Source organism: Neoarius graeffei, chromosome 1 (assembly GCF_027579695.1).
Source record: "Neoarius graeffei isolate fNeoGra1 chromosome 1, fNeoGra1.pri, whole genome shotgun sequence".
NCBI lineage: Eukaryota > Metazoa > Chordata > Actinopteri > Siluriformes > Ariidae > Neoarius > Neoarius graeffei.
The window spans coordinates 103,207,650-103,228,117 of record NC_083569.1 but is presented as its reverse complement, the minus strand read 5'-3'; the positions used below and the strand labels follow the sequence as shown (position 1 = coordinate 103,228,117).

The 20,468-nt window shown below is 43.0% G+C and overlaps 1 protein-coding gene across 1 annotated transcript in view; it reads right to left on the bottom strand.

The window, feature by feature from the left end:
* LOC132879620 (desmoglein-2-like protein) overlaps window positions 1–18,886 on the bottom strand; it is a 116,792-nt gene extending 97,906 nt beyond the window's left edge. Inside the window, exons 1-2 of the mRNA XM_060913731.1 lie at window positions 18,808–18,886; window positions 18,375–18,500 (exon numbers count right to left, since the gene is read on the bottom strand). Coding sequence (XP_060769714.1) covers window positions 18,375–18,500; window positions 18,808–18,855 — 174 coding nt within the window. The 5' untranslated portion in view covers window positions 18,856–18,886. The remainder of the gene's footprint in view (window positions 1–18,374; window positions 18,501–18,807) is intronic.
* Between the last annotated feature and the right edge of the window lie 1,582 nt (window positions 18,887–20,468).

The following is a 20,468-nucleotide window of genomic DNA, read 5'->3' as shown; positions in this document are numbered from 1 at the left end:
GAGGGCCTTTCTGTGTGGAGTTTGCATGTTCTCCCCGTGTCCGTGTGGGTTTCCTCCGGGTGCTCCGGTTTCCCCCACAGTCCAAAGACATGCAGGTTAGGTTAACTGGTGACTCTAAATTGACCGCAGGTGTGAATGTGAGTGTGAATGGTTGTCTGTGTCTATGCCCTGTGATGACCTGGCGACTTGTCCAGGGTGTACCCCGCCTTTCGCCCGTAGTCAGCTGGGATAGGCTCCAGCTTGCCTGTGACCCTGTAGAACAGGATAAAGCAGCTAGAGATAATGAGATGAGATGAAAATCAAAATTGAAACAAGTGCTTATTTTTAAAAAATAAAATTCATGAGGTAAAACATCAATAATGTGCTGTTTTTTGAGTGCAAGACAGGTCAAATATTGTTTACAAAACACCGTTTTCAGTTTTAATTTCAATGTACCGTTCCAACTTTTTCTGAGGTGAGGTTGTAATTGTTGGCAAATTGCTGTGGTATAAAAGGAATAAAATACTTCAATACATACGGTTATGGGAAAATCATCAAATACCATGTGGTAACAAATGTCCACCACCTTTTTGTTGATTATTTTCCAATAGTCATGGAAAAAAAGAGAGTCCCCTCAATTCTATGATTTTACAGTTGAGGTCAGAAGTTTCCATACAGGGACATGAATGTCTTTTCTGTGGCAGAATAATTGTACAACATACAGCTTAAAAAAAAGAATTTGATGCACAAATTTTAATTTATTTTGGGTTTTCTAAAATAAACACAAGGTCAAAATTATACATACAGAGTCAAAAATATGCACACCTATTTAGATTATGAATTCAATGGTGCTGAAAGTTCCAAAATGTCTTAATTTGCCACAGCCAAGGCCTCTTAACTTACTTTTTGTGATATTGATTGACTACAGCTGGTAGCTTCTCAGTGCCAACATAAAAAGGGTTTGTTTGACAGCACTCATTGGATTGACCAACACACAGTACAATGGGAAAGTTGAAGGATCTCAGTGCAAATGTTCGAAAGAGGATCATAGATTTTCACAAATGAATATTGTTGGAGCTACAGTATTTCTAAACAACTGCAGACTCTAAGACCATCAGTTCAAAGAATTGTATGTAAGTACAAGTTATTGGGAGGTGTAAGTAAGTAAGTTTAATTTGTATAGCACATTTAAACACAGCATACACTGACCAAAGTGCTGTACAGAGTCAGTATTAAAAGACAAATGATCAAAAAATAAATAAATAAATAAAAAATAAAACTATAGTAAGAACAATAACAATAAGCTGATGGTTAGGGAAAGGCCAAGGAGTAGAGATGGGTTTTTAGCCTAGATCTAAAGGCAGAGATGGAGGGAGCAGATCTGATATCCGGTGGGAGCTGATTCCAGAGGCATGGAGCAGCAACAGAAAAAGCTCTGTCACCTCTCTGCTTCAGCCGCGAGCGAGGTACATGAAGAAGCCCTGTGTTAGAGGATTTTAGAGACCTTTGGACTGAGTGAGGCTGTAAAAGGTTGTTAATGTAGGCTGGGGCCAGCCCACTGAGTGCTTTAAAAACAAATAATAAGACTTTAAATTGTATTCTGAAAAAGACTGGGAGCCAGTGCAAGGAGGCCAGAATGGGAGTGATGTGCTCACGTCTCCTGGTGCCAGTTAACAGACGTGCAGCTGCGTTTTGGACCAGCTGTAAACGTCTAAGTGAGGTTTGAGGGAGGCCAAGATAAAGAGAATTGCAGTAATCCAGTCGTGATGTGATAAAAGCATGGATGACTATTTCAAGATCGTTATGAGATAGGAAGGATTTGAGACGGGAAATCACTCTGAGTTGGTAAAAACTATTTTTGACCACAGTGCTAATCTGTTTGTCAAGACAGAGATCGGAATCAAGGAAGACACCCAGGTTTCTAGCAGAGGGTGTGACATGAGGAGTGAGGTGACCTAAATCGTTCACTGTAGTGCATCTTGCCTTGGAGGGACCAAAAATAATGACTTCAGTCTTGTCACCATTTAGCTGGAGAAAGTTGTTAGCCATCCAATTTCTGATGTCTTCGAGACAGACAAGGAGAGATTGGATGGAGTCCCTAGATTTTAAGGGCAAATACAATTGAGAATCATCTGCATAAAGGTGAAAGGAAATGTTGTGCTTTCTAGTAATGTCACCAAGTGAGAGCATGTAGAGACTGAAAAGCATGGGACACAAGATGGACCCCTGGGGGACCCCATAGGAGACAGAGGCAGTTGATGAAGAGAAATGGCCAATGGAAACAGAGAAGGTCCTATGTTTAAGGTAGGACCTGAACCAGAGAAGAGCAGTGTCCCTGATGCCCACCTGCTGGTCTAGACGGCTGAGAAGGATGTTGTGGTCAACAGTGTCAAACGCAGCGCTAAGGTCGAGTAAAACCAAAATGGCATTATCACCAGAATCTAAAGTGAGGAGCAGATCATTAGTTACTTTAAGCAAGGCTGTTTCAGTGCTGTGAAGGGATCTGAATCTTGACTGAAAAGGTTCAAATATTTTACGTGTGGACAGAAACGGAATCAGCTGTAACAGTATAGCTTTTTCTAAAACTTTTGAAAAAAAAGGGAGCTTGGAGATGGGGCGATAATTTTGCAAACATTGGGCATCGAGGTTGGGTTTTTTAAGCAGGGGTTGGACGACTGCATGCTTAAAAAAGGTAGGGACAGTGCCTGATGTGAGACATGAATTTAGAATTATTTGAATCGATGGCCCAACAGCATCAAAAACATCCTTAATAATACAGGAAGGAATGGCATCATAGGGGGATCCAGTGGGTTTCATATGTAAAACTAGTTCCTGCAATTCACTGAGAGAGATGGGCTGAAATTGGTTAAAAGTAGAAATAGCTAGTGCACGAGAGTGAACAGGTAGAGCAGTTGATAAGGAGGGTGTAAACACTGATCTGATGTTCTCTATTTTATCAGTGAAAAACTTGAGGAATTTTTCACAGGTCTCAGTAGATACGCCAGCAACTGGAGAGTTAGGAGGGTTAAGAAAAGAGTTAATAGTGCTAAACAGAATATTGGGTCTGTTGGAGTGTGTACTAATTAAGTCAGAGAGGTGCTTAGTTCTGGCTTTTTTAGCCGCCGTCTGGAAGGAAGCTAAAGTCGATTGGAAAATGTCATAGGAAACAGTGAGATGGTCCTTTTTCCATTTCCTTTCAGCTTTACGGCAGGCTTGCCTGAGCGAGCGGGTGGCCTCGTCCAACCAATATTGAGACTTTAGCTTAGGGCGGGTGAACGTGAGAGGAGCTACAGAGTTAAGTATGGAAGAGCAAGAAGATTGAAAAAGACTGACTAATTCGTCTGGCCCAGAAGAGGATGATGCCGCTGTTGCAATGATAGCTGCAACAGAGTTACTGATGAAACTATCTGAGAACTGGGATGCAGTTTGAGTGTTAATGTGGCGAGAGTGACGACCTTGAGTTTTGACAGTTTGCAGAGCATTTGATAGACTAAAATTAAACATAATAGGTTTATGATCAGAGAAAATGGCATCCTCAATCACAATGTTATCCACAGAAAAACCATAGGATAGAACAAGGTCGAGTGTATGTCCCAAGATATGAGTAGCTTTGATTATATGTTGAGTAAGACCAAAGGCATCTATTACACCACAGAATTCGTTAACCATGGGTCTGTCAGGACAGCAGACATGGATATTAAAGTCACCAAGTATAAGAAGGCGATCGTGCGATGACAGGAGGTGGGAGAGAAGGTCGGAGAATTCTGTTATAAAGTTTTTGTTGTGCTTAGGAGGCCTGTAGACGAGTACACTTACCAGCGGTGACATAGCACATTCTACAATTACGCATTGCAGTTCAAATGTGACAAAACTCCCCACAGAGAGTGTCCGTAAATTATGACTGTTTTTAAAAATGAGCGCTACCCCGCCTCCTCTTCCAGCACACCTGGGTGTGCTAATGAACGAGCACTGAGGCGGGCAGAGTTCACTAAAGACAGAAGACTGGCCAATTCCAGCGCTAATCCATGTCTCAGTTAAAAACAGGAAATCCAGGTTGTAACGGGAGAAAAAGTCATTTAGAACAAAAGTTTTGTTAGACGCAGACCTGCTGTTGACCAGGGCGACTTTTGCAGTGAAGTGGACCGTAGCCTGAGGACAAGGGGAATATTCCAGAGGGCGGATGTTCAAGGAATTCACCCCACCGCTACGTATCCGCAGTCTCGGGCGGGCAGAGCAGACAGGTGTTTGAGGTTGGTCCTCCAGAGTGATGAGAACATGGCAGGAGTACCAGCGGTCCCACTAACGACGGGCCAGGAAGAGATCTGTCTGGCCTAGATGGACTGCAGAGAGCCGACGAGGCCCAGGCTGGGCGAGAGAAACACTCGCGATTTTCCTCATTGCCACTCGGACGCCTCCACGCTTGCCTCGGTGCCTGCGGCGCTTCTTCCGTAGAGAACTACAACAAGGTAGGTGAAGGACACAATCCAGGGTGGGGTAGACAGACGGAGGATGACATTTGATGTATGGAATAAGAGACCCATCGGTGGTCACCAGTGCGCTTCTAAGATGTAGCAGAGTCTGACGATCATAAATCCAGGTAGGGCCAGCAGAGCAGTGGCAGCATAGCATGAGTAGCAGCATAAACAGACATAGCGCATATCGGACAGGTAGCAGCTCATGGAGCTGACGGCAGGTCGACAGACACACTGGCGCCATCTTGCTTCTGCTTCAGTGGGGGGAACCGGAGCACCCGGAGGAAACCCAAGCGGACACGGGGAGAACATGCAAACTCCACACAGAAAGGCCCTCGTCGGCCACTGGGCTTGAACCCAGGGCCTTCTTGCTGTGAGGCGACAGTGCTAACCACTACACCACCGTGCAAGGTGTAGCCACCTTGCCAAGCCACTTTGCTGGAAGAAGACTCAAACTGTTACACTCAGCTGAGAGGAAGGTGGTTCAGATAGTCAGGATCAATCCAGGAACCACCAAGGCACAGGCCTGCCATGAATTGGAAGATGCTGTAACACTGTTCACAGTCAAGTGAGTTTTACATTGCCATGGACTGAAAGGTTCACCTCCAAGAAAGAAGCCACCAACTAAAGTTTGAGTTTGAGAGTGGTCCTCATCAACTTCAATAAACAAATACATAACCACAAAATGCACAACAGATTTCAATATGTTACCTTTTCCCCCAAAAAAGTAAACCAACAATCAGAACCCAGGTGAGAAAAAAATAAGTCCACCCTTCCTACTTTTGCAATCATTTAGAGAGTAATTCGCAGCCAGATGTTACCAATGAAATGCATAAGAGTAAGTTAATTCTTAAGAAGTGTGACTACCTCTATAAAAGTGGAATTTCTGATAGTTTGGTGTTCTGGAGTACACAGCTGTGTGTCTACTTCATGCCAAAAAGAAAAGACATCAGCTATGGCCTCAGAGAAGCAATTGATGAAGCTCATCAATCTGGGAAGGGATACAAGGCCGTCTTCTTCAGACAATTCGAAATTGACCACTCTTCAGCGAGAAGGATCATTTACAAATGTAAAGCCTTCAAGACAGTTGTCAATCTTCCCAGGAGTGGGCATCCCAACAAATTCAGTCCAACATCAGACTGTTTAATGCTCAAAGATATAAATAAAAGCCCAAGAGCTGCATCATGTGACCTACAGGCCACTGTAAGCACATTAAATGTTTGTGTTTGACAGTACAAACAGAAAAAGACTGAACAATATGACGCTCATGAAAGGTGTGTTGGAAAAAGCTCCTTCTCTCCAAAAAGGATACAAAGCATGACTTAGGTTTTCAAAATTGCGCCTGAACAAACCACAAAAGTTATGAAACAATATTCTTTCGACTAATGAGACCAAGATGGAGATGTTTGGTCATCATGCACTGTCATGCTCCACCCCGGACATCCACTCTGGAGATTACGGATCTTTCAGGCCAGCGCCGATCCAGATCCGGGACAGGAATTCCTTCTCTCCTGAACTCACTTCCTGGTTTTTACTGCTGCTTATTTAAAGGCTGTTCTCAGACTCATACTTTGCCAGAATGTCTCGTTTTGCTACTCTCGCCGTTTCTGTGCCTCTCTTACTTCTCATGGATTTTCTCTCTAGCGGTTTTCTCTTGTTCATGGTTTTTGCACTAGTGTTTTTCTGGTTCATGGTTTTTTGCACTAAGGGTTATTTCTGGTTTGTTTTTTTGCACTAAGGGTCTTTTCTTGTTCAGGGTTTTTTGCGCTAGCGTTTTTGTCTTTGCCTGACTGATGTTTTTGTCAAGTTGTTTGTTCTCATTTTGCCCAGACTATTTTTGCCATTTGTTTTTTGTCATGTTAAGTCAAGTTTATTTGTATAGCGCTTTTAAAAATAAACATTGTCGCAAAGCAGCTTTACAGAATTTGAACGACTTAAAACATGAGATAATTTTATCCCTAATCTATCCCCAATGAGCAAGCCTGTGGCGATGGCGGCAAGGAAAAACTCCCTCAGACGACATGAGGAAGAAACCTCGAGAGGAACCAGACTCAAAAGGGAACCCATCCTCATTTGGGCAACAACAGACAGCATGACTATAATATTAACAGTTTTAACATGAAGTCAGTTTCGTTGATGTTATAAACTCTTCATTGATGGAAACTTGAGTGCAAAACTGTTCATGACAACTGCAGTCCTAAAGTTAGCAAGTCAACTGCAGTCCTCAGCCATAAAAGCATTACTGTAAGAGTCCAGCGTGTCCTCCAGGTGTGACTTTCAACTGTCCTCATGGGGCCGTCCTCCACAGGAGCGATGCGATGAGACTCCAACCAGGCACAGGGCACCAGGATGGATCAAGCAGGTCTGAGGAGCAGAAGAGGTCAGCATCTCGATCCCAGGACCAACATGTAACTCAGAGGGACAGATTTGGAGGGGGGAAGAGAGAGAGAGAGAGAAGACACAGGTTGTTAGGTATGCCCAATGTCACCTCAATAAGTAGGAACAGTATACAGTACATATTGCACTGAGTACAAGCAGGGACTCCGGCAACCAACTATGACAGCATAACTAAAAGGGGAGAGCCAGAAGGTAACACAGGCATGAGGGAGCCCCGGGACATAAAGCAGCCAGCCACTACACCGTCAACAAACTCGAGTGAGCAAGCGAGTGGGGACTGACAGCATCCATACATCCCAGTTTACCAAAACACACTATGTCTGAGGACCCTCCAGATCTACACCTTTACCTCATAAACACCATGAACAAAAGGCTTGACGAAACAGATATGTTTCCATATCATTTAAGGCTGTTCAATAACTGTGGGGCTTTGTAAGAAAAGGCTCTGCCCCCTGATGTAGCCTTCACTATATGAGGTGCCAGCAGATAGCCTGCACCTTTTGATCTAAGTAGGCATGGCGGGTCATAGAGGAGCAGAAGTTCACTCAGGTACTGTGGTGCGAGACCATTCAGTGCTTTAAAGGTCAACAGTAGTACTTTATAATCAATACGAAATTTGATTGGGAGCCAATGCAGTGTGGATAAGACAGGGGTGATGTGGTCATATTTTCTAGTTCTAGTAAGTACTCTAGTTGCTGCATTTTGAACTAACTGGAGCTTGTTTATGCACTTATTGGAACATCCAGACAGTAAGGCATTACAATAATCCAACCTGGAGGTAACAAAAGCATGAACTAGTTTTTCCGCGTCACGTAGTGACATTAAATTTCTTATCTTAGCAATATTTCTGAGATGAAAGTAAGCTATCTGGGTAATGTTATCAATATGAGATTCAAATTAAAGACTGGGGTCAATAATCACTCCGAGGTCTTTTACTGCTGCACGTGAAGAAAGAGAAAGGCCATCCAGAGTTACTGTGTAATCAGAAAACTTACTTCTAGCTGCATGTGGTCCTAGTACAAATACTTCAATCTTGTCAAAGTTAAGCAGAAGGAGTCCTGTTTGTTTACCTTTTGCCACGCCCTTTCTTCCCTGTATTAAATCGTCTTATTTATTGGATTACTGTCTGTGTTCTGCTTTTGGATCCGAACTTCACCATACCTCCAACCACCCTAACAGTACGTTCTGGCCAACATGGATCCAGCGGAACTCGCTCATCTGAGAATGGCCATCCAGCAGCAAGGGACTCTCCTCGGGACCCACCAACAAGACCTACAACAAATTACCCAGAACCTTGCCACCCTGTCCAACGCACTCCACCTTCTCACCATGCAGATGCAGCACTGTCAAGCCGTGCCTACCCCTGCTCAGCCGTCTCCTACTTCAGCTCCTGCCACTGCCTTTCTCCACGAACCGAGACTTCCAGCGCCTCAGCCCTACAAGGGAGAACCAGGTACCTGCAGATCGTTTCTGTCTCAATGTTCATTGATCCTAGAACTACAACCTCTGGCCTTCCCCACAGAGCACTCCCGGGTAGCATATACAATAACGCTCCTCACCGGCAAGGCCAGAGAGTGGCGAACAGCAGTCTGGGATGCCAATGCACCCTTTTGTTCCAGTTTCAAGGATTTCTCCGAGGAGATGAGGCGAACTTTGAACTGCCCTCTGTCTGGCCGGGAGGCGGCCAGAGAGCTCATGGAGCTGCGGCAGGGGTCCCGGTCTACCTCGGATTATGCCATCGAGTTCCGGATGTTGGCGGCTTCATGCAGTTGGAACGAGAACGCCTACATTGACGCGTTCCTGCACGGCTTGTCCGACGCCATCAAGGAAAATTGGTATCGCAGGAACTGCCATCAGACCTCTCCAGCCTTCTGGACCTTGCCAACTGCATTGACGCGCGGATCCAGCAACAGAGGAGAGAGAAGAACCGCTCCAGCTTCACCTCCTCCCCACCGCCCGCCTCGTCCGTCAAACCCATGCAGGTAGACCAGATTCGGGTGTCAGCGGAGGAACGACATCGTCGGCGGAGCACGGGAGCCTGCTTCTACTGCAGTCAGCTGGGACACATATACCGAGCCTGCCCACTAAAAGGTTGAGCCCACCAATGAATCAAGGGGCCCTGGTGGGCAATGCTCAGAACCAGTCCCCTGCTAATCGTCCATTAGTGCCTGTCATCATTATCTGTGACAACCAGCATCACCACTTCCAGGCCCTCATCAACTCAGGGGCGGACAGGAACCTGATTTGCTCTGCCACTGCCAAGCATCTGGGAATCCCGCTACTTGCTCTTGACGTCCCTTTCACTGTCCTGACGCTCAATGGCACTGGCTTGACAAGCATCACCCACCTTTCCGCCACACTCACCCTAAGGATTTCCGGTAACCACTCAGAAACCATCCAGCTTCACGTCATGAACAACCCCCACGTACCCATCGTCCTAGGATTACCATGGTTAATGCAGCACAACCCCCACCTTAACTGGGCTGACAACACCATCCTAGGCTGGAGCCAGTCCTGCCTAGCTTCCTGTCTGAACTCTGCTCTGCCTCCCACCAAACCACCGCAGCCTTCAGCCGGCGATTTCCCCGACCTTTCTCACATGCCTTTGGAATATCTGGATCTCAAACTCATTTTCAGTAAGACCTGAGCAGTGTCCCTCCCTCCTCACAGACCCTATGACTGTGGAATCGACCTCCTACCCAGGACAGCGCCACCCAAAGGATGACTCTACTCTCTCTCCCGTCAAAAGGCAAGCCATGGAGAAGTACATCCCCGAATCTTTGGCAGCTGGGATCATCCACCCTTCCTCATCCCCAGCAGGGGCGGGATTCTTCTTCGTGGAAAAGGACAAGTCGCTCCACCCTTGCATTGACTAGCAGGGTCTCAACGCCATCATGGTCAAGAACTGCTACCCACTACCGCTCATGACCACGGCCTTTGAACTACTCCAGGGAGCCAAGGTATTCACTAAGCTAGACTTGCGCAATGCATACCATCTCGTCAGGATCAGGGAGGGGGACGAGTGGAAGACAGCCTTTAACACCACCACTGGTCACTACGAGTACCTTGTGGTCCCTTTCGGCCTGACCAACGCGACCGCAGTCTTCCAGGCACTCGTTACTGACGTCTTAAGGGACTTCTTAAACATCTTCATTTTCGTGTACCTAGATGACATCCTGATTTTCTCCCGCTCCCTGGAGGAACATCAGGGTCAGGTCCTCCAGCGCCTGCTTGAGAACAAGTTGTTCATCAAGGCAGAAAAGAAGGAGTTCCACCAAGGCTCTGTCTCATTCCTGGGGTTCATCATCTCTCCAGCAAAGATCCAGATGGACCCCCTCACTGTCTGGCCCACCCCATCTTCAAGATGAGCGCTCCAGCACTTCCTGGGGTTCGTCAACTTCTACAGGCGCTTCATCCGCGACTTCAGCATGGTGGCCAGACCTCTCTCAGCCCTGACCTCGATCAACACCAAGTTCAAGTGGGGGGAGGAAGCAGATAAAGTCTTTTCCAGTCTCAAGCGCAGGTTTACCACAGCACCCATTCTCACCATACCCGATTCAACCAAGCGGTTTATCGTCAAGGTTGACACCTCTGAGTCAGGGGTCGGAGCCATCCTATCCCAGAGGGCCAACGACAACAAGGTCCACCGATGCTCCTTCTCCCGCTGGCTATCCCCAGCCAAACGGAACTACGACATCAGCGACTGAGAACTACTGGCCTTGAAACTAGCCTTGGAAGAGTGGAGGCACTGGCTTGAGGGGTCTGAGCTCCTTTTCCTAGTCTGGACTGACCATAAAAACCTGGAGTACCTCAAGTCCACCAAACATCTCAATTCCTGTCAAGCCCATTGGTCTCTCTTTTTCTCCTGGTTCAACTTCACGCTCTCCTACCGCCCAGGCTCCAAGAATCGCAAACCCGATGCCCTGTCCAGGATGTTCTCTTCCCACCAAGAAGAGTCCAAGCCACCCGAGACCATCCTTCCTCCAAGCTGCCTGGTGGGAGCCGCTATTCTAGAGGTTGAGACGCTCATGCAGAAGGCCCTGGAGCAGGACCCAGGTGAAGGTAACTCCAACAACATTCCTCGTAACCATCTGTTTGTTCCCTGTCCTGTGCGAAATCATGTGCTGCAGTGGGGTCATGGCTCCAAGCTGGCCTGTCATCTGGGAGCCACCCGAACCCTGGCTCTCATCCAGCAGCGCTTTTGGTGGCCATCCATCAAGGAGGACGTCCAGGAGTTCGTGGCAGCCTGCGACACGTGCTCCCGGAATAAGAGAGCCAATCGACCCCCTGCCAGCTTATTAAGACCCCTTCCAACTCCTCATCGACCTTGGTCTCACATCGCCCTGGACTTCATCACAGGACTCCCCAGCTCAGGTGGCAACACATGTATCCTGACTGTTATTGACTGCTTTTCTAAGACTGTCCATTTCATCCCTCTGCCCAAGCTCCCCTCAGCCAAAGAGACCGCAGAACTACTCAACGTTTTCTGCTGACGTGGTCTGCCTGCCAACATTGTTTCTGACCGGGGTCCTCAATTCACTGCATAGTTCTGGAGAGCCTTCTGCAAACTCATTGGAGCCACCTGTAGTCTCTCCTCAGGCTTCCACCCACAGGCCAATGGCCAGGCAGAAAGGGTGAACCAGGCTTTGGAGGTTGCACTCAGGTCCATGGTGTTCAGGGATGCCAGTTCTTGGAGCAAGTACCTACCCTGGATTGAATATGCACATAACACTCTCCCTTCCTCTGCCACAGGTCTCTCTCTGTTCCCATGCTCACTAGGCTACCAACCACCACTGTTCCCCAGCCAAGAGGAGGAGGTCACTGTACCTTCAGCCCAGCTCTTTACACTGCTGCAGGAGGACGTGGGCATTGGCCCGGAGAAGACTCATTCGCTCCGCACTTGCATCCAAGAGGCAGGCAGACAAACGTTGCTCCAAGGCACCCACCTACCGAGTAGGTCAACAAGTTATGCTCTTCACGCGCCACCTGCCACTTAGGACCATCTCTCGCAAGCTAGCACCCAGGTTCCTTGGACCCTTCCTCATCAAGAAGGTAATCAACCCATGTTCTGTTAGACTGGCATTACCACTCACCATGCGACGCGTTCACCCTACCTTTCATGTATCTCAGCTTAAACCTCTGGTCTCTAGTTCTTTGCTCCCACCCTCCAAACCCCCTCCTCTAGTTCTAGACCAAACGTTAAGTATGGTGAACAGATAACAGTTTATTTCCTGCCACACACTGGTAAATAAAAAAAACAAAGAAACTTTACATATGTTAGGTACAATGCCACCTAGAAAATGACTACCAAGCTAATATAGCTATGTGGCATGGCCATGCAATACAATAATAACAAGCCATTGTAGAGTGGGAGGCACAAATATAAAGTGAAGACACACATGCGTATAAAAAGGGGTCAAGGAGTGGGCTATATTAGGCAGCAAGAGAACAGTCAGTTCTTGAAGTTGATGTGTTGGAAGCAGGAAAAATGGGCAATCATAAGGATCTGAGTGTTTTTGACAAGGGTCAAATTATGATGGCTTGATGACTGGGTCTGAACATCTCCAAAATGGCACATCTTGTGGGGTGTTCCCAGTATGCAGTGGTTAGTACCTACCAAAAGTGGTCCAAGGAAGGACAACTGGTGAACCGGCGACAAGGTCATGGGTGTCAAAGGCTCATTGATTCACATGCGGCATAAAGGCTAGCCCAGATGGTCCAATCCCACAGAAAAGCGACTGTAGCACAAACTGCTGAAAAAGGTAATGCTGGCTAAAACAGAAAGGTGTCTTTGATGATCTCTGGAATCCCACGAAATTCGAGGCGTTTGTGGCAGCCATATTGTTCAGTTCATTTTGCCACGTTTTCTGGTCATTCAAAGCCTTTTTCATGTTTCAGAACACTCTTCTCTGCAGTAACTGCCTTAAGCTTAGTATCCTGCTCTGCAACTTGTTTCAGAAGGTTCTCATATTTTGCATTGAGAAAGTTCAGAGACATTGGTTCAGAGACCACCCAATTGTTATTTAGGTCCTGATAAATAAAAACCTTGAGTTGAAAGAGGGCATAATTTCTTTTCCCATGACTGTATAACAGCACATCCTGTCATGTTTTATTCCTTACATAGTGGCTACAGCACTTACAACTTAATGATCTGACTCTTTCGCATAGCCACTGATGCCAACTTCTTTTTACTCTCGATCTATAAGCAGACCCAATATACATGATAAAAGGGAATCTTTTGTTTATGCCATGCAGTGTTTGGTGGTTTGGTAAAGACAATGTCTTCTGGAGTGTAATATCAGTACTATTACCCATTGTTTTGCCCGTTTTCATTCCTTCATACTTTTGTTATCCTTTCAAACAGCCAGATTCTATTGGTTTTCAACAACAGCCAGCAATTTAAAGTTTGCGTCCTAAACAGCATCACACTAAATAGTATTACATAAGGCTATGTCATTTATAGTACCAGATAATTTACAGTGTGCAATTTTGCCCTGCTCTTTAGTGCACTGGTATGATTTTTGGGACTCAAATTTAGGCCAAATAAGCAATATTTGTTCTCCAGATAGAAATTGCAGTGCTTTCATCACAAATAGACAGCTCTTTTTTTTTTTTGGTACATTCTGATGCTATCAGACAATCACATGAGATCGAGGCCATTTGTGCACAAGCAATTACTGCCAGAATTTTTTTTTTTGCATTAAAACACTTGATTTATGGACAAAGTCGGCTAGACATATTATTTTTGTGGCGAGACAGCCTGTATTTGACAGTTATATGCACTCCCACTGAACTTCATCTGAATTTCCATCTACATATTTATCAAGTATGTCTGAACCCAAGTTTTCATAAAACCAAGAAAACTTTTTAGTAGAAAACAAGCAACAATAACACAATACCGTTCCTATCACCCAAATTTTTTTTTTCAATTATTTTTTTTTTGCTTGTTCTGACCCCTTTTCCTCATGGAATTCTCCAAAAAGGCTCCACTGAAACAGTTTCTGTTCACGTCTTTAACGTTTGCCAAAATATGCAAAAGTTATACGTTCTGTGACAAGAAGGTCTGCAAAACAAAGGATGGCAAATTAAATACTAAAACACCATAACTGATCTTTCATAAAGCCACTACTGAATGTCCAAATTCTTTTTTGTCTAATTGAACAATATAGCTTTTTTTTTTTACACATTTTCTCCATAGGGGCGGCACGGTGGTGTAGTGGTTAGCGCTGTCGCCTCACAGCAAGAAGGTCCGGGTTCGAGCCCCAGGGCCGGCAAAGGCCTTTCTGTGTGGAGTTTGCATGTTCTCCCCGTGTCCGCGTGGGTTTCCTCCGGGTGCTCCGGTTTCCCCCACAGTCCAAAGACATGCAGGTTAGGTTAACTGGTGACTCTAAATTGACCGTAGGTGTGAATGGTTGTCTGTGTCTATGTGTCAGCCCTGTGATGACCTGGCGACTTGTCCAGGGTGTACCCCGCCTTTCGCCCGTAGTCAGCTGGGATAGGCTCCAGCTTGCCTGCGACCCTGTAGAAGGATAAAGTGGCTAGAGATAATGAGATGAGATGAGATTTTCTCCATAACACATATTAAATGATGACCATCCCAGATTATCCTGTGGTGTTAAATTCTGTCTTAACCCTTCTGATTTACAATACTACATCTATAAGTCATGACATGAAACATGGTGGCAGTTTCATTGGAAAACACAAGCTTAACATCATGCCTGAATGATAGATAACCAAAGACAGACATGCCAACATGTCGTCCCTGATGCTTGTTTGATTCCTTAGAAACTCGTATACAATGCTCAGGACTCCTGATATAATCTGTTTTATTCTTGTACTATGGGTCATTTGATAAGTAAGAGATGATTCAGGACAAAAAAAATTCTGTGAAAATTAGGCCCTGTCCACACGGCAACGGATTCAGGTGAATCTGATAAAAATGTTTATCGTTTCGGCCTGGCGTCCACACGGCACCGGCGTTTTGGGTGTCCCAAAACGAAATCTTTTGAGAACGGGTTCCAGAGTGGAAAGATCTGGCAACGGCGCCGTTGCGAAGTCGTCTGGATGAGTAGAACGGATTTGTTTACGATGACGTCACAACCACATGACTGTAAGTGCTTCACGCCGGGCATAGACATATAAACATAGACGCCGCCTTCCGCGTAGAATCATACGTCATCCTCGCCGCCATATTAGATGGGGCAAAGCGGAGAATAAAGATGCCTCATTCATGTGCTGCGTTTAACTGTACCAACAGGTTTACCGTCCAAACGAGATCACATGGGATTACCTTTCACAGGTGAGACTGGAAAAATACTTTTCATTGTATTTGGTCATTATAACGTAATTTTACGAACAGATTTTTCTGACTTTGTGGCTAATATGAAGTCTCGTGCATAATAGCCGCTCAGTGAAACCTGTCTCCAAACAATTTATAATTTATAAATAAATTTATAATTTTTCATAGCCCACCCAACCAATTTCACCACCAGCTGTCAGATGGTGATGGCACACTCAAAAATAGAAGCGATTGCTTCACAGTCTGATATGCTTCCAATCACATGGAGCAATCCCATTGTAATATGGTTTAATTGAATTTTTTCCATATAGCACTGTATATTGCAAAAATTGTTTTTGGAGACATTTTATAGCCTATCTACACGGCATTTAATGAAAGTGATGCGGAGACGGCACGGCTTCAGCAGCGTAAGCACAACACATTATTCTACACGATCCCCGCTGAGCTCCAAAACATGCCTTGATGTGTAGATATCGTTAGTAGCCTATGATAGTAGCAGTGGAATAAAAAAAAAAAGTTTCCGATAGCCTGATTCCTGCTGCATGTTGAGGAAATTTAGGTCACGCCTCCCACGGAATATTGACGGGTATTTCGCACACTATTTATAACCATCACATTAAAAGTTATATATGTTGTTTTGATGCCTGTTTGTTTCCCAAATGTATACGTGTGTGTCTTAATGGGTGAATAAAAGGCATCGAGTTAAACATTATTGTAGAAAGGGGCTTTATGAAATTCAGTCCATTTACTTTCATTGGTTTACGGGGAAGATTTGCCACATCCAATACGGCGGACACCCTGACGTATCCCAGCAACGGGCCACCAGGCTCAATGCGGCGTCTATGTTTATATGTCTATGACGCCGGGTAGAAGAAGGGGTTTATGCGCATGCGCCGTACTTCTATTGTTCTGGTGTCTCCGATGGGACCGTCTTACAGCGCACGTAGAGGTGTGGCATGTGTATTGCATCGTTTTCAGCAAGCGTTGCGTTGCCAAATGTACCTGATATTTTACTGATCCGTTGCCCATGTGGACACGATATATATATTTTTTAAATCTCGTTGCCGTTGTCGTGTGGATGTAGCCTTATTTTTGTTTTGTTTTTTGCAGTGTGTCCCATGCATTATCTGTTATTTTTGGCCTGATCTAATGTGATGCAGTGATGCATTCACACAGGACTGAAAACACTGCATAGTGAAACTCATCTATTTTGTTTGATCTTCTTTCAGGAATGCTTCAACTGTTTTTTTTTCTGTTTTTTTTCCCCCCTCCAAATCCTCAGGTTGTAAGACATCTTTAGCTTTTGGGCTTAGTAACTGGTAACAGACATGGTTAGGTTAGATATGTACTTGAAGGGAAATTAATTTACTTGTTGAGAGTTAATCATACTATGTTTTATGAATAAAAATGGTCCACATTATACTTCTTATTTCTTATACAGTGTGCCTCATTTAGTGATCACTTACTAAATGTTTTAATAAGCTAAATCAAACTGAAACTGGATTTATATAAATGCCATATTTCTTGTGTGAATGTCTCTGTGAACGATTTCCAAATAACTGAATTCATGTCCAGATCAATGAGGCTCAATGATTTCGAAAGGAACTAGGTGCTCATGACATCTGTGACAAACTAATATGGTGCAGTACTGTCTTGAAAATAAATCAGTGCAGCAAACTTTCAATACTCAAACCTTATATTAAATGAGCTCTGCAACACATTGTTGTTAAAAGCAGTTACTATAAACAGAGACATACCCGATAGTATAAAATTATGTAATGATGTTATTTAAGGAAAAAAAAAAAACGTCCTCGCCAACAAACATCACCAGTATCATGATATCTAGTTAAAACTATTTTTGTAAATAAAATCCTAGAAATATTTTGTCATTTGCCATCAACCATTTTAATACTAAACTTGCTGTCGGTGTCAAAGTCAAAACAATTATATCGTGATGAACCTGAATCCAACTTCCTTGATGTCTGTGTATTTGGCGATTTTTCACAGCAAGTCGACTAAATATAAATAAACTATAATTAAACTTGTAGACAATGATTTGATCAGCTCTAGACATTTGGACCAGTGCTGAGCACAAATAACAACAAAACAGAAGTAACCAGATGATTATCGTGTACATAAACAAAAGGCCAACTCCTTGTTTGAGGCTCTTAATATTTGGTAACTTAAACAATTACCACAAATTCTAAAAAATGGGTAAAATTCCCCACTTTAAATTCATTCATGACCAGCTCACTTTTTATATTTAAATCTTACTTTGAAAATCCAAACTCTGATCTAAAGTCTAAACTGAGCCTGTGAGTACAAAAGGAGGAACTCCATTATTCATAGCAGCATAAAAAAAAGTAATTGAAGTTACTCTAATTTTCTTGTACCTGTAAACAATTTATTGTCAGAATTGCAGTACAACCTGGATGCACTTTAATGTTTCACTTCATGTACAATTAATTTGTGCTTGCAGCGCAGGCACAAACTATTACTCTCACTGAGGATCTTTGTAAATTACTCCTTCTTCTTCTTCTTCCTCTTCTTATTATTATTCTTATTATTATTATTCTTATTATTATCGTATTATTTTTCGGACACTATTTCTCCCTCAGTTTTCAATCAGTCATCACCAAATTTCACATGAAGAATAGCTCTGGGCTGAATTATGTTGCTATAACTTTTGGTGGAGATCTGGATCGCCAAACCAGAGTGATCCATGCAAAATGGGATTTTTTTTTTCCAATCACGACTAACTATCAATTTTCATGATTTTTTAAAAAAATTTTTGTTCAGGGTGGCAGGATGCAACTTTGTCACTAAGCGTCATGTCTCTTACCATTCCGGATCTATAGGGCACGGTGACCTGACATCCCAGTTTGTAACAGCTAGCACAAATTACTGTGACTTTAGTCACAGTCTGTATCTAGTTTTACCTTTACTTTATCTTCATGATAAGTAAAAATGTGATGTCATGTATTAACTAGAAGTGCACTCGGTAGAGTGCATACTTCTGTCAAGCCACAGATCTGAATTTGCATCAAAATTTAATCAGTTGTTCCTTTGCCCATGGCCCACCTTTCCTCAAAATTTCATCAAAATCTATTTTGAAATACCACTACTATTTGAGGTATGTTGGAAACAGACAAAGAAACAAACAAGCAAACAAACTGAGGCAAAAACATAACCTCCAAGAAAGTTGTCTTATTAATATAAATGCTCACTTTCATAATGAATTCTTGATTGGTATAATCCACATTCTCCATCAGCTTCTTTGGAGGGATGAACCATTCTCTTTTCTGTCGACGGAGCATTTGCAGTTCTCCTTTATCAGCTTGAACCCAGATTACCTATTTATGCACAAATATAAATCACACATTCATAATTATATCCATAAAAAATTAAGAACATCAAAATGATCAAATAATCAAACAAACAAACAATGAAAAATTAATATTTTAATGGAAAAATTAAATATAATAAATAATTTAAAAAAGGGAAAATCAATGTAATGTTGTGGTTGCTGGGGAATTCCAGCCAAGCATTTACCAAAAAGGAAATCTCCGAAGAGTTTTACATGACTAACATTATAACACTAATGATAATGAGAGAGACATAAAATCCCTTTTCATCCCCAGAATGATGTGAAATACTTACAGTAGTACAAAATGTGGTTATTAAAAAGTAGGTCAGAAACATTGCCATAAAAACAGTAATCCACAAAAGTAGCAGGATATGCGCGTGTGTGTGTGTATGAGAGTGTGTCAGTGTGAGTGCTGCACCTGGCACTCCCTGCTTTACACACTGAAAATGGGTGGCACCTGAGCGCAGTCCTGCTGCGTTTCTCAGTCCTGCTGCTACAATACTCTACAATGCACAAGAGTGTCTTTCCTTACAGAAAAATCATGTACATTTTTCGTTTATATTTATAACATGATTATGTAAGTAACATGAGCTCATGTAAAAAAAAAAAAAAAAACATGTGAAAGCACATTTTTTAGTAACATGCTCCCTGGCCAGAAATTGAACAGTGGGGTGGGCTTGGGGAAAACTGAGTGGGTAAAGATTTGAAAAGAAATGCCAAATGCCAGCAGTCACTGTAAAGAGCTTAAATGGTTGCAGAAAGTGTTCAATGTCAGCCTGATTTTGACAATTTTGTTCCTTTTCTGTTACATGTTCCTTCATGGCCATGATCGAGAATTTCTTGACCCTCCTTTCCGACGTCACTCAAGGATATGAATGACGATTGGACAGGGTCCAACTTGTAATTTATTGAAGGAATGATGACTGTGATTGCTGAAACTGACATGATGGCTAATATGAGAGATGATAATGGCTGAAACTGACATGGTGACTAACATGAAAAGACAAAAATATCATGTAATCTGATCCTGGCATAAGCCTACTTGTGTCCCATTCACAACACATTGTATTGTCATCACAAATGTCAGTTGTTTCCTGTAGTTACAACTCGAGCAGATAAAATCAACACATTTCAGGACCTTCACCAAACTATAGGCTTAACATGTACACAACAAAGAAGCTTTCACAAAATGCACTGAGTTGTGCAGAATAATAAATTTCAACGAAATCACACCAATGAAATTAAATCCTGCTGTTTTATAATGCTGTTAAGCTAACTCAAATGGATTGGCTTTTTTTTTTTTGCAACTTTTCTTATTAAATCTTACTAGTGGCAGCTTAACTGTTAATATTTGCAGGCCTATCATGTCAAACCTAACTTTTTTTATGAATTCAAAACATAATGCTACCCATAGTTATATAGGATTAGGATGTTAAACTGTGAGGGAACATCTACAAATCACAATTTTTTATTTATTTTTATTTATTTATTATTATTTTAGCTAAGTTTAATTTCAGCGAAGATTTCTTATCTGTAAGGAGAACCATTATAATAGTCTGTCTGATTAAATTCATGTTTATTCATGTTTAACAGAAGATATAGCCAGAACAGCTCTGTGCCGCATCAGATTTATTAAATCATCTAATTTACACATAACTCTACAGCAAAACAACAACACTGACAGGTTATCAAGTGAACATAACTTGATACTTATTTTCCGATTATTTCCTATCATAATTACAATAAATCAAAAGTAAAATTAAACTTATTTCTAGATTTTTTTACTCATTTCAAGCAGTTAATTTGTCTTGTTCTTTTAGCATAAAAAATTGGTAATTTTAAACATTTAGTTCTTGCAAACATATCTACCAAAAAAGTAAGAAAACATATAGCTTGAAATTAATTAAATGCCTAGAAATATCACAAGTTTAATAATCTTATATTTGGTTTATTG